The sequence below is a fragment of the Lampetra fluviatilis genome, chromosome 18, assembly GCF_964198595.1.
Source record: "Lampetra fluviatilis chromosome 18, kcLamFluv1.1, whole genome shotgun sequence".
In the NCBI taxonomy this organism is placed as follows: Eukaryota; Metazoa; Chordata; class Hyperoartia; order Petromyzontiformes; family Petromyzontidae; genus Lampetra; species Lampetra fluviatilis.
The window spans coordinates 10,439,926-10,455,468 of NC_136292.1; the positions used below are offsets into that span (position 1 = coordinate 10,439,926).

General features: G+C 47.3%; 1 protein-coding gene across 6 annotated transcripts in view; it reads right to left on the minus strand.

Annotated features, from left to right (window-relative positions):
• LOC144937220 (spectrin beta chain, non-erythrocytic 1-like) overlaps positions 1 to 15,543 on the minus strand; it is a 197,520-nt gene that overhangs the window by 58,491 nt on the left and 123,486 nt on the right. For all 6 annotated transcript variants that reach the window (XM_078864582.1, XM_078864581.1, XM_078864580.1 and 3 more), the window contains 4 exons: positions 7,688 to 7,861; positions 6,571 to 6,662; positions 3,569 to 3,649; positions 544 to 659 (listed from right to left, as the gene is read on the minus strand). In XM_078864582.1, the coding sequence (XP_078720708.1) occupies positions 544 to 659; positions 3,569 to 3,649; positions 6,571 to 6,662; positions 7,688 to 7,861 (463 nt within the window). The remainder of the gene's footprint in view (positions 1 to 543; positions 660 to 3,568; positions 3,650 to 6,570; positions 6,663 to 7,687; positions 7,862 to 15,543) is intronic.

Consider the following 15,543-nt stretch of genomic DNA (forward strand, 5'->3'; position numbering starts at 1 on the left):
TATTTACCGACAATGCTGTTGCGGCTACTGCTCCTACTACTAATGATAAAGATGTTATTCCTGCCGATACTAATGTTACTACGCCTGATGACGATGATGACAGTTGCTTTAATGGCACTGCTGCTCCTACCACTGCTTCTATTCTTGCTGCTGATGCTAACACCTTTACTGCTCTTACAACTACTGACGATGATATTGAATATTTTATCGCAGTAAACATGCAAACTTTGGGCTAATGCGAGCTCACGTTGGACCAACCTTGGCTCAACGTTGGTTGACGTTGACCCAACGTTGGTGATCGGTGAACCAACTTTGGTGCAAAGTTCGCCTAACATTGACCCAACACTGGAGCAACGTTGGTTGACGTCGGACCGGTGTCGACCCAGTGTTTGCACGTTCATGTTGCTCCAACGTTGGGGTCAATGTTCGACCGATGTTGACCCAACGTCAACACGTCTACTGAGAAGTATGACGCTGGCGAGAGAAAGAGTTGCCCGAGAGTGCTCCAGGGATCGTCATCGCCCCCCCCCCCCCCCCCGATACCTTCGGGATCGAGCAGCTTGGTGAGCCCCAGCTTCTGCTCGGCAAGGTTGAAGGCATTCTGCAGGTTGTGGTGAGCGTTGGACTTCTTGAGCCGCTCGTAGTCAATCAGGTCGGGCCTGCGGGGGGGGGGGGGGGCAATCGCCAGCGCTGTAGAATCTCTCGCTCCCCACAAGAGCTCCGCTCGCTCGTTTCTGTTTCATTTGCGGACGATTACCAACTCTCCATACCGCTCACGCGGGCGCATTCTCTACACGCAACACATCCACTGCATTTCGATTTAAAGCTTTCGTGACTGCAGGGATTCATCTTCTTGGTTCTTTCGGTAAAGTCACGTAGAAGGGAAATAATAAAATAATGAAAATAAAACATAATAAAATACAATTCCCACGACGTTTCGGCCACAACGCAAGCAGCTGTCCTCAGGTGCAGAACAGGGCTGTCCCTTCTACGTGACTTTACCGAAAGAACCAAGAAGATCCACTGCATTGTTCACGAGCCACCATCCGTACTGCCCGTGGAGTCAATCCCATGTCCATTAGTCACTTCACTGCATTGTCAAGACGGCTCTTGGCGTCAATCTCCCAAGAAAGAGTGCCCCACTGCCAAGCAGGCAAACGATGACTCGAAACCATTCGATTTGTAGTCATCTCTTGTCCACAAGTAATCCACTCCATTGCGCACGATCAACTATGCACCCCACTTGCGTTGTGCTACATCTATGATCGACAAGTAATTCCTCTGCGTTGCAGGCAAACATCTCTCCATGCCACTGACATCATCGCAAATCTCTCTCGATATAAGAACCCCACTACCACTCTCATATTGATTAACTGTGACTAACCCAACCGGTAATATGTACTGGATGTTTTTTAAATTAAGGTAATCCACTGTAATGTATATGACTACATTAACTCCCCCTCTAATCTTCGCACCTGATAGGCGCATGGTGATGACATCGCCTTACTTTATTTAAGACCGGAAGCAGGAAGACATCTTCAGAATTCTGGCAAATCGCCTGATGAAGCTGGTTGTAATCACCAGCGAAACATCGTACTCAAATTGTAAATATTGTGGGTTTACTCTCGAACACACCGGTGTTGCTGAAGTAGTAACTAATTGACACGCTTTGTTCACGTGACAAACCTTACCAATTGGCTGTGTCGGGTGGTGGTGGGTTAACGACAAATGTATAATTCTAGATTTGAAGCTTTCGTGACTGCAAGGAATCATATTCTTAGGTTTTTTCGGTAAAGTCACGTAGGTAAAACATCAAAATTAATGAAAATAAAATAAAATAAAAACAAAAATCACGACGTTTCGGAGGCAACACAAGTCTCCGTCATCAGGTGGGACCGTCACAGCCGAATTAGCTGCATCAAGTGTGCAGCTAATGTATATTTACGCGAACTCTCCGATCTCATATCCATAAGAATGACAGTCTGTTGAACAACCAAATCTCACGTTACAGTGTAAACCTTTATACACAAGAACCCCACTCGATGGTAGACACATTATTTGGCCACGCTGTTACACATTGGCAGCGGTGCACAAGTGAATAACACTGCCTTAGAATGAACTATGCATAATCGGCGAGTGTTGAGCCTTTCACTCCGGGACGATCAGCTCTCCGTGCCAATTGCGCTCGAGTTAACATCCCGTCGACCTCGTGTCGATGGCCTGTAACCCATTTAGCCAAGACTATGGGTGAGCCGGATGGCGCGTACTCACGTTACCAAGCTATAGACGCGTTCTAACCTTTCAGCCGCTTCCTCAATAATCACCCGTATGAAGTAAATGTGATTATTCCTGGCTCCAGTCGCCCACACACACACACACGCGCAATCAACCACCCACCCACGCGTGCAGGGTAATTCATTTTAAATCTTTTGCACTCAACTTTTCGTGAGACACCGGACCCCTAACCCGAATGCCCCCCCCTCCCCACCCCCCCTGTCCTCCTCAGCCAAAATGACTCATTGCAATTACAATCCGGATTTATACGGCTTTTATAAACAACCGTATTTCGCGATCCTGCATAATTGTCGATGTTCCCCAGAAGAAGATGCGATTTAGTTTAACACGCAGTAGGCTTTCGCGACCAATGTTATCCATATTAGAGTTTTTTTTGGGTTAGATCGCATAAATATAAATGTGTCGTTAAACCCGCCACCACCCGACACTGCCAAATAGTAAGGTTTGTCACGCAAACAGAACGTGCCAATTCGTCACTAGTGCAGCACACCGGTGTGTTGGAGAGTAAACCCACAACATTTTACAATCTGAGTGCGACGTTTCGCCAGTAATTACAACCAGCATCATCAGGCAACAGCCAGAATTGTGGAGAAATCCCCCTCCTGTTTCGGTCTTAAATAAGAGGGCGGTAAATGTGATGTTATCACTTGTAAGCCAATCAGGTGCGGAGGCCAGAGGTGGGGGATTGGGGGATACAATCATAGTGGTCGCAAAGGTGGTCACCAGAAAATATGTTTTAATTAAATTCTCAAGTGGCCCCATGACACGAAGTGCAATCTCCAACTCGAATTGTCCACTCCGTCTCTCGTGTCTCTCTATTTATGTGCGATGATTAAGGGGCCATTGCCCGAAACGTCGCCTGTTGTATGCTCTTCGTTGTAAAGGCACACAGGATTGTCGACGAATGTGTAATTTTTTTACTGACCATAATAGCAGTCGTGTTATTACACAGGATAGCAGATACATTCCGAGTTGTATTATCATAATTATTGAGACACGGGTGATGCTGCGATGAAGCTAATAGCTCAGTGGGCTTTACCTGGAAAGATAACAAAATAGCGGAGTTTTATTTTTCAATTTTTTCAAGTGATTTGTTCACCTTTCCTATACTTTGCACTCCTATCGTGTGTTTGTATTGTTTGTTGTTGTTGTCACGATCCGACCCCGTGACTCGACATCTGCGCAAAAAGAGCTTTACAGCTCATCGGATCCCTCCAGTAAAAATATCCTGACGATTCTGATGTGGAGCGTGCGGGGGACGACGACGCCGCACCGGTGCTTGTGGATGAGCGCGTTGAAGGCCAGGCCGTCCCTCCAGCTCGTGCTGAAGTTGTGGATGTTCACGTTGGTGTACCTGCGGGGCAAGACAACGGCGTTCGCGTCAACGGCACGACCCTCAACAGCGGCACCGCTCCGTCGCCCACCCGCACGCTTTCACCGTTTGCAAAAACAAAACGCGCCGAGCCGCTGATCCATCCACCATCCTCCACCCCCTCCCCCATCCACGTCTCAGTAATTCCAGGAAAGCCCTGCTGAGGTTCATGAGCGTCCTGCCCAGGAAGTTTGGCCAGGCCCTTGTGTATTCTTCTCGCGTGGGGGAAGACACGCAGAGTACCAGAGGAAAAACCACGTTCACAAGGGGGGGAATCTGTCAATCTGCTCTGCACTGTGCATATCAACATTTTCGCTTCCTCCCATGTATGTATGTTGAACTTCTTTTGCACCGTACGTCGCCAACTATGCTAATTGGATGTGCAGGGAAAGGACAACGAACTAAACACAAAAAGCAGTTCTAAAGAAACTAGTTTTCAATCTTATTATCGGGAGGAGGAACGTTCCAGACGGCCGCAGAAAGACATCTGAAAGCGAGCAATGCGGTGACCGTCTTTGTTCAATGGTTAGCCATGCCTCTGATATCATCGTCTGATATCAATCAGCGTGACACCAATTCATCGCTGTCCTTTCTTTGAAAGCGAAACAGCTCAGCTGAGATTCCTCAACAATGCTGATCCATCCACCGTCCTTGATCCCAAGTATTGTAAGTGCCATGAAATAATAATAATAAAATAATAAAGTACATTACAGTAAAGCCTTACCGAGTACCAATCTAAGTCCTTACGTACTGCTCAAAAGGACTTTGGGAATGTGTAGAAATCAAAAGTACTCACTATATCTGTCATTAAACGCTAATTTAAATGTTAGTTTTTTTTTATACGTAATTAGAATTTGTTAGCAGTTTTAACCATTTTATGTTTTCATGCACAATTGTTTTTGTGTTAGAACACACCGAATGACCTGTCCACCACCTGACGTAGTCAAGAAAACAAAATTGTCACGCGATGTGGAAGTATTTAGCAATGCGCCAATTAATAGTGCATCAGCTCACTGTAAAGTTGAAATACAATTCTCACAACCAATATTCAGCAGCAATAAGCTACGACATTTCACTTGAATCTAATTGATTTAGTTCTGCAAGGTGGTGAAGAGCTTTACAAGCGTAAATCTGGCCATACAATGACGTGGCCCTAACCCAGAGATCAACTGTGAGTCATAACATTGGCTGCAAAAACCCACGTGTTCAAATGTTATTTACATAACAATAACATATAAAAGAAAATCTTAAGGTGAGGTCCCGGCCGCACCAATGCTCGGTACAGGCCAGCCACCATTGCACTGAACCCCAGTGACCCTTGTGAAAACGACGGGAGTACGGCATGTACTTTAGGAAGAGCTCCTGCATAATTTAAATGAGAAGCGTCAAGTACACTGGGCGCATGGCTCACGAGGGTGTGGCACGCATAATATTCCACAGCTCCGAGGGAGCGGCTGCATAGCAGTGGGGCGGGAGGGGGCAGCAATGTTTACGGGCGTAAATCGAAACGTATAACACCCCCCCCCCCCACACACACATCTGCTCTAAACACCTCAAACACAAATATGATGATGATGATGATTTTAATAAAAATCAGCAGCAGCAAAAAGGCGTTCGTCTTGTCTACTGAGGCCACACTGCCAGAGAAGAGCTGAGAGCTCACGAGGGAGAGTGGACGGAGAGATTACATCTACCCCCCTCACAAAGAATAAATTCCCTCCAAAAAATAAAAATTCGGGACAGAGCATGTGTGTGTGGGGTTTTTTTTCATTCCACAGGATGCAGCTGCTGAGAAGAATTGGCTGGCAATGACTCAGTCTGGCAGAGATGCCTTCTGGCAATTATTGTGCCGGCTTAATCGCCCTCCGAACAAACCGTGCCCGCCAAGTTCTCTGGAATGCGATTGCGAACAAAGCTTTTCCTGGGTCGCTTGAGGATTCAGGCACTGTACGTGGGGGCAGCGAGGCTTACTTAGGTCGGGGCTGTGTGAGCATTGAATTCCTCCCAAATTATTTTGCGCGTAGATGAAAGGGCTTTGAAAGCAATTAATGTTTTTGATGGATGTTCACTGATATTTTAACCACCGCAAAGTAAAATGTATTTTGGTGGACTTTAAACACTCTCAATCTATGAGGCCTCAACGACTCGGGTCTGGGGACGGCCTTTTGCGGAATGGATCTGTGTAGGAAGCTTGGATAATTGCTGCTCGAGTCATTCGTGTGTGAAAGGACGGTGGAGTGCCTACAGAAAATCCATAGATGTGAGCGCAGAAACACTCAGAATTCCAGTCTAGCAAACTTGGTACTCAGCAACACCCAATAACACTAACCTTGACCCTAACCTTGATCCTAACATCAACCATAAGCATAACACGAACCCCAATCCTGACTTTTGAGTGTGTATTTGCAAGTGTGTGTGTGCTTGTGTATATGCGCAACTGTGTGTTTGTGTTTACCTGTTGTGCTGAATTCAGTGGGGAGCGGTACTGCAGTGGTCAGCACGTTACGCTACGAACCCGGCGACCCGAGTTCAATTCCCGCTCACGACCAAAAACAGTGGCAAATATATGAATCGGTGCTGGGTATCCCCTAGGGCGACTCAACCTTACAAGAGTACCTGGTGCAATGTGTAAAACATCAGCACTGGGGAGACTAAGGCAGCCAGGCATGGTGTTGGCCACCCACCCCATCGTGTGCGGCTTGCTAACAGCACTTGCCCCAACATTCTGTTAAAGCTACATGGAGGATCTTTGCCTTTTTTTGCTGAATAATTGGCACATTTGCCACAACAGCCGGCAAAATATCAGATATCTTGCGAGGGCCTGACGCTGTTCATCATGCGGAGATTGGGCCCTCAGCTGCAGATGCCACCAGACCATGAAACTTGGTCAAGTGCCCGCTTACCCGGCCGTTTTCATCTGACACCACAGCAGCAGAGCGTCCTTGGCCGACTTGGTCTCTCTGTTGTCCTCGGTCTCGACGTGAATGTCCTGGATCTGTTCCCACAAAGCCAGGCAAACCATCATCCCACTTAGCAGTCGATACGTAAGTCACAAACAAACTCCTCGTGAAAGACCCGAAAACGTAGAGGACACCTGGCTTCGATCTTCCGCGAAGTTTCCGGTGCACAACCCGCACAACAAACCATGGCAGCAGATGACGGTTACTTGAAGAGCACGTGGACAATTAACAACTCTCCGATGTGCCACTGTGGATACCCAGAACAGACCCTGGGACGTGTTGCGACTCCATGTCCGATTCACAAATACAAAGGAGGCGTCATCACTATCGTACGCTCTGCTACTCCTGATGCCAATATCTGGCAAAAACACCTCAATGTTAAATTATAGTTGTTGCTCGCCATCAACATCAGCCATATGAAGAAGAATAAGTTAATATATGGAAGGCTTTGCACAGCTTCTTGAGTTAAAATGTTCTTAAATGAAACAAATTGTTAAACGTCGCTCTCCAGCATACCGACGTGCTGAAGCAACAATATATTTACACGTTTGTTGACGTGACGACTGTGTTCGTTTATTTGGCTGTGTTGGATGGAGGAGGATGTACGACACACATTGGTATCTCCGCTCACGCAGTGATCTGACCCAAAATTATAAATGACGGGTCTCGCTTTGAAGTGACTTACATTGCGCTATAAAGGCTAATAAAGGCAAACTATGAAAAGTCTATCGATTTCTTTGCTTTCTCTCTCTCGATCGTCGAACAAGCAAATTGAGACAGCAAAATGAAATAAATTGTTCAGTGTTTTGGGAGTAACGTCAGAAGGCGACATGCGCGGTCCGTCTCCGATGATATCGTCCGTCCGTCCACGTTCTCTCAGGCCATCGCCACCATCCGTGGCCTGGTCCCCCCGCATCAACGTCACCGGACGAAGCGACGGCCGGGAACAGTCACAACTTGCTCGTTCGCAACCACGGGTGCGAAAATAGCGCGGCCACGTGACGTGTGAAGGACGCGTGTGTGCAGGGAGGAGGAGGAGGAGGAGGCATGTTGGGAAGACCTGGAAGCGGAGGATGATGGTCCAGATGAGGCCCAGGATAAGGCGGTGATTGCCGTCCACGATGTCGTGTGAGCCCATGTTCTCCAGGTGGACCTTCTGCTCCTTGAGGAACTGCAGGGACTTGTCCACGTTCTCCAGGCAGTGGATCCGCATCTTGCCCTTGGTCGGCTTCGGCTAAAGTTCCGTGACCAAGACGAAAGATCCCCCCCCATCCCGTTTAGCCTTAACAAAAAACTTTTTGGGGCAAGTGCTGTGAGTGAGCACCTGCCTGTGAAGGCCGTCGTCACGGCACACGAGGGGGGTTGGTGGCCAGGACCACGCCCGACCACCTTTGTCTCTCGAGTTGCGATTTTTACACTTTTTTTGTATTTTACCAGCTAAGGCCCACTGAGCTATTAGCTGATTTTTTTGCAGAAGCGACCTGCCCAGAAATGGTAGCTCAACGAAGTGGCTAATTACGTGGAAATTTATAGCAGCAGCCAAATACTGTCAACGCGTGTTTCTAAACGTGGAGGAAAAACCGGAAGACCCGGATAAAAATCTATGCGACCATGGGGGAGAGAGACAAGCAAACTCCAAATATACATGCGGGGGTCGGGATGGAACCCACGACCTCCTGTATGCCAGGCGAGGTATACAGGTCACTGCACCGGGTACTCATTTGAGGCCGAGTCGACCTAGGAGAGGCCTAGGATCGGTTCAGATAATCGTCACTGGTGTTGGCGTTGGGTTCATAGCGCAATACGTTCACCGCAGCAATACTGCTCCCCATGATACAGCCACGATCACCAACACCGTCATCATCATGATCATCATCGCTAAATCATTATCAACATCATCTTCATCAACACATTATCATGAAACACCAAGCAACATTATCTTCACTGTTATCAATATCAGGGTGACGATTGTTTTCTATTTTATCACGAATACTGCTATTTTAGAGATTGTCGTTGGAATTTTCAACATCACCATTCTAATCATGAGGATCCATCATCAACATCAATGCCTTCATGAACACCGTTATGAACCTACATATGTATATTAATGTTGTTGAAGTGGTTTGAACGCTGTTACCACACACGAGCTGTATTTATATGATTTTTGAGTTACCGTATAAGAATACATTGTACTCGGTGATAATCAAAAAAAAGCAATGGTAATGTCAATTATTTATCCAGGAAAATATCACGGAGTCTTAAGACGTTATCACGAGAGTGCTGGCAACAAATACAGCTCAAGCCTTTCCACCCCTTTGTTGGATCATCAGTGAGCCGAGCCCAGACTACAGAGTGCCATGTGAAAGGGAAGAGTGGTGTGTGTATGGGTAATGAACCCACGAAAGTTAACTCGTGGTATTATGATTACTGTTATCACCGTGCCGATGGTGGTCATCATAAACTAAACTATAAACCAAACAATTTTTACTTTACCAGGTAAGGCCCACTGAGCTATATCACGTTTTTTAGAACCAGACTGGCCATAAATGATCACTCAACGAAGTGGCTTATCATGTCGAAATGTATAGCAGCGAAATACTCTAAACGCATGTTTCTAAATCTGGAGGGAAAAGCCGGAGGACCCGGAGAAAAATCCACACGACCACGGGGAGAACATGCAGACTCCAAATACACAGGCGTCAGAGTCAGGATCGAACCCATGACCTCCTGTACATCAGGCGAGATAGTTAACATCTCGCCACCGTCGCCATAGTTAAGTAGCGCAATTGCTGGGTTTCCAATTCCCTTTCATCAGTTGAGTAAAATGTATTTTATTCGGACAAAGCTCTTTGGAAAATGTCCTTCCCAAAAAGATCTGTCACGATTACAAACAGATTATTTTTTCTATGTATGTACGTAGAACTTGTTTTGCACCGTACGTAGCCAATTGCACGAATCGTAGGTGCGGGAAATCGGAGGTTCCGGTATACGAAAGAAATTACTAAATACCATTCAGACGAATTGACTGGACATTTTATTTTTTTATAAGCTACGCGTGACAGATTCTACCCAATTACAAAATAAAAAATTACGTGCGGGGGCTTAAGAGCGGCGAAGGCACCGTTGGTTGGCGGCGCTACGAACGGGGGGGGGGGCCCCGGCCGGCTACGCCGAGTCCGGTTTCACGGCTCACGGCAAACAAATCGCTCGACCCTTCACCAACGCACACTGACCAGCGTGGAGAAGTATGGTCAAACAACGGCCAAAAAAAACGCCGACGCGGCGTGGACAGGTGTTCATCGGCAAGCGGTGGACGATGATTATTATTGTTGTTGTTGTTGTTCCAATCGCGATGCTGTTGCGAAAACGGCGAACGTCGCAGCCACACGCACGGCGGCAAGCCAGCGGCAGCCGGTTAGAAGAGGAAACATTCCACGATGGAAAACGGCAAGTTAGCCAACTTACATGAACAACAAAACACACAAACAACACATGTATACTCAAATAAGCAAGAGTTATTCCTTGATTGGGCTTATTTTTAGTCCGCACGAGTCCACCGTCGAGATTTATTAACGCTGAAAGGCATTTATTTTAACAAAGGCGGGGGGGGGGTGTAGTGATGTTAGGTTGACTGGCCTTGACACCAGCACAATGAAGCACCACTTATAACAACATCCCAATGGGATTTGTAACTTCCAGACAAATAGTTATATTGCCACAACGAATGTTTAGTTCTTCAACGGCACGCAATATTGTCGATGTAGTGATGGGTAACGGCTACGATCCATCTCTTTTCTTCCAGGCAATTTCTCTCTTTTTTTTTAAGCAGTTAATTTGCCCTTTCCAAGAACAGGCTCTGTGCGAAGATGGCTTATCATTGCAGACCACAACCCTGCACAAGAGTGGTACGTTCCGAATTCCCCCCCACCCATGCCGCTACAAGTTGGTGCCGAACCGTTTGGAATGTTCCAATTCATAGATAAGTTGAGAGCGGGGGAGGGGAGATTGGTCACACAATTTGAACTATATGACATCAACTCCACGTGGTCCTCTACCCCTCCTCTCTGTGCATGTCCAACTGATGGACAGTTTGGAAATCATCTTATCTTTGGAAAATGTGGCAACCTCGATCTCTATCTCGAACGATGGAGAAATCGGTTACTCAGTAAAACCAACCAAAAGGGGCGCAGCAGTCGGGCCTTGAGAAAGCACTTCGTCAGACACGCTGACACTCGTACCAACCAGTGGGCTTCATTAAAACACAAGGGAACCCCCCCCCCACTCCCTGCACTACACTGACAGTTACGCCACAGTAATCCACGATTCACTGCCACCGACCGATATGGAAGAGAAAAACAGTGGCAGTAACGGTTTTTATCCCGGCAGAAAATGACAATCCGAAGAAAAATTCACCACCCCGAGAGTTGTTCGTGGAATGTATTACCCCGTCGATGTTTGTGTTACTGGGAGCTAATGTGTCGTTGGTCACTCGTTAATGTTTGAACGCGAGAGTTGCGCCGCGATTAAATACTTTAAAAGGTATCTGGCATGAAAGCAATGCCGTAAAAATATGAAACTCATTTAGAAGAATCCATCATGGACCGTGTAGTATGAATCTTAAAAAAAAAACATGCATACACACGCGCACAAAAAAAAGATAATCTAAACATGATTTCACAGAGTCTGCATCGATTTTAAAAAAGCACATTTTGAATGTCATTCTTGAAATGTCAGCTTTTCAATTTATCTTAGAAGTCCATTTTTTTTTAAATGTTCAATTCATTAAACCAGACACAGGACTCAATGTCCCGCGAGGGTGCGATTCAAAAACCACACACATTGTTCTGGTCTCAAGGTGACCTATGAGACATAGTGATAAGAAAACCCCAAAACATTTAACCAAAATGTGTATCCATTTAACAGAGTGCCACGAGCAGCATACTGATTAAGTGAAGCCACACAGCTGGTGGCGAATCAAAAACTAAACTAAACTATATTCTTGGTTCTTTCGGTAAAGTCACGTAGAAGGGAAACAATAAAATAATAAAAATATAAAACAATAAAATTCTCACGACGTTTCGACTGCAAGACAAGTAATCGTCATCAGGTGTGAAATCCACAGCAAGACAATTTGAAAACTAAACTAGTTTTTATTTTACCAGGTAAGGCACAATGAGCTGTGTGGCTCTTTTTCAGAAGCGACCTGGCGATTACAAATGATAGCTCAACAAAGTGGCTTATCACGTAGAAATGTATAGCAGCCAAATACTCTAAATGCATGTTTCTCAATGTGGAAGGAAAAACCGGAGGACCCGGAGATAAAATCCACGCCTCCACAGGTAGAAAGATCGGGATCGAACCCACAACCTCCTCCCATACCAGGCGAGGGAGTTAACATCTCGCCACCGTGGCGAGGAAAGAAAGACGCTCCCTCGGCGTGCACCACATTTCACGAGCAGTGGCTAAACACGTCCGACACAAATACATCTGGGGAAAGAAAGAAATGGCCGGGAAGTTTATGCGATGCAAGGGAGAGGGCAGCGAGAAGGCCACATGCCAGGTAGAGAGGTCAGAGGAGGCACGGGAGAGGGATTTTAAACTCGCCTGCTACGAAAGGCCGCACGTTTATTTAAGGCACGATGGGAGGAGAACGCCGATTTGATGTCTGCAGCGTCAAATAAAAACAAGCAAAATATATGTCTTTGGGTTATTGGTCGTGAAAGCCTTCGTGTTAAACCAAATAAAAATAAGTTAATGGTTCGGCTTCCCAGGCTTTACTGAAGGGTCCTAAGGACGAGAGTAGAGGAGTAGGCCAAAATACCCCCGAGAGGTTCTCCAGAGCTCTCTCGAGTGGAGGCCCTTCTGCCAGCAGTGGCATGAGACGGATATTGCAGGGATGCACCTTTACCGACTGAAGCGTTTCATTTCTGTCAAAAACATCAACTGCATTTATTTTTTTCACTCAAGTTATTTACGTTATATCCTTTTGGTATTTTAAATGTATACAATTTGAATGCGTATTGAACATACTATTTCCCCGGGGATTGTGAGTATATACGTATGCATTCTTAAACTTCAATATTTGTTTCTGTACGTATAGCGAAATAAACCTCCCGTGAGGCCACGTGCATTCCTGGGTCCTGCCCTGTTAGCGAGCACCTATTGAGGCAGGGGCGGTGTGCTCAGCACCAAGCAATGCGTAGACCCCCTGAAGTGCACACCATGCAGTCGTAAATTCATTTCAGTCTGAGCTGATCTAAAAAGAGGCCCATGCTGGGTTTTCATCGTAGCCACTACTGATGTTTATCTCCAGATATATAAAAGGCAAAGTTGTGATTATGTGTGTCTGTTCAAAATGTTTAGCGTACTTCCCGACATGCAACAAACTGGAAATTTGCCATGTGGGTACTTTCCAGACTGCACACCATGCAAAAAAAAATGAAAATACACTTTTGGGGGGGGGGGGGGAGCTCAATAATGTATATATTTTTTGCACGGCAAGTGAGCTGTGACGTCAAATCTGTCATGTGACCCGCGCATGTGGGAGCGTAACGCATTGTAGTGTGGCGGTTAGCGCGCCGCGCTGCGAACCTGGCGACCCGAGTTCGATTCCCGCTCACGGCCACCAGCGGTGACGATTATTTCAACCGCTCCTGGGCCTCCCCTAGGTCGACTCAGCCTCAAACGAGTAACTGGTGTGGTGTGTGAACATCGCCGCTGGGGAGACAAAGGCGGCCGGGCGTGGTGGATCCAAGTCCCGGGCGAAGCCGGGGTAGTACAGCTAGTACTGTATATGGCTTTGCATTCAAGTCTGAAAACTCTGTTGTTCGGAAAAATGGAAGGAACCGGAAAGAGAGGAAGACCTAACAGAGGATGTCTTGACGGATACGAGCGATTGGCGCAGGAAAGATATGGCACTGCTTTAACACATTGGCACAAGACAGAGGAAAGTGAAAATAAAATGACGAGCTGTGCAGTGGACACCGACCGGCTCTCTGCCCATATATCGTGATGATGATCCAAGTCGGCCTCCATGGAGGAGGCTCGTGAAGGATGCTACTGGGCAGTTGGAGGCGGCTAAAATGCATCAAGTTGGCACAGTGGGGGGAACAGCTGGTGGGTCTGCCAGCCGTCTCAGTCGGTCAGCCCATATCAGCGAGCCTTCGACACTTCACGTGGCCTCAAAGTGCACCTGGTCTGGCACTGGTGCCGTGGTGACGTCGCGCCACTTAGTGGCGAATGGCGGTTGTTGTTATTGCTGCAGTGGGGTGAGTGGGTGAGTGAGTGGGTGAGTGAGTGGGTTAGTGAGTGGGTGAGTGAGTGGGTTAGTGAGTGGGTGAGTGAGTGGGTTAGTGAGTGGGTGAGTGAGTGGGTTAGTGAGTGGGTGAGTGAGTGGGTGAGTGAGTGGGTGAGTGAGTGGGTTAGTGAGTGGGTGAGTGGATGAGTGAGTGGGTTAGTGAGTGTGTTGTTGTGACCCGCAGTGTGGTGGTGGTTAAAGACGGTTGTGGTGGATGAGACGAGACTATCAGTGTGGTTGTCCAGGTCTTCACTGCGGGTGGAGGAATCCACGTTCAGAGTCCATGGGAAGAGTAACCATGGTAGTGTGATCATAACCACACCCGTTGTGAGATTTTGTTGTTAACACACCATAGCAGGTGCTAACTTTACACTGAGTCAACCTAGACGAGGATCAGAACAAGTTCTGATACCACTTGTCACTGCTAGTCAAGGCTAGGAATGCAACTCAGACCACAGAGTTCATGAGGCTGTGTGCTAACTCGGGTCGTTGTTGCGAGTGCCGTTAGCGAGCACCTATTCAGGCTGGCACGCCACACGAGGGATTGGGTGGCCAGCACCACGCCCGGTCGCCTTTGTCTCCTCAGTCTCCTCAGTTCTGATATTATACACACTAGACCAGGTATACTCATTTACGGCTGAGTCGACCTAGGAGAGACCCAGGAGTTGTTGAGATAATCGTCGTCAATGTTGGCCGCGAGGCAGGAATCAAACCCGGATTTCTGGGTTCAGAGCGTGGCGCGCTAACCGCGACGCTACCGCACCCCACACACAGAGACAAAAAAGACAAAGATCCCCCGTATAGCCTTAACAGACTGTAGGGGCAAGTGCTGTTAGCGAGCACCTATAAAGGCCGGCACGGCACGGCACACGAGGGGGTGGGTGGCCAACACCACGCCCGGCCGCCTTTGTCTCCCCAGCGGCGATGTTTACACATCGCACCAGGTACTCATTTGAGGCTGAGTCGACCTAGGGGAGGCCCAGGACCAGTTCAGATAATCGTCACTGGTGTTTGCCGTGAGCAGGAATCGAACCCGGGTCGCCAGGTTCGTAGTGCAGCGTAGCGCTAACCGCTACACGACACAGACACGCACGTGCACACGGCAGCATGGCCCATCTCCTATCTGGAGAAGTCATGCCACGGAATGCCAGCCCACTTCAAAAATACACATCTCCAAATTTATCCCATTTAAAGCACCCGCATGGTTGCAGCCACCACCCACGACAAATATAGATCCACCATCCGTAATCAAGATTTTCAGCAATGCTAACTATTCGCAGCATTAATACATTATTATTATTATTATTTTTTCCACACCCTGAGAAAAAAAATCTCCAAGGTCAATGAAATGTTAAAGAAAGAGCCACACGGCTCGGTTCCTTGGGCACGATGTACAAACTTGTTTCATTGTTTGATAACAACTCAACTAGGAAATTAAAAGCCACGCATTCATTGCACGTGGATTGCGAAGCTCCTTCCAGCACGAGCTTGTCTCCGGAACGGTTTAGTGAGCGAAGAAACTACTCTCTTCAACTACTTACTCTTTTTCATTTTACCAGGTAAGGGTCCCACTGAGCTACGGAGCTCTTCTTCAGAAGCGACCTGGGCATCACAAATGA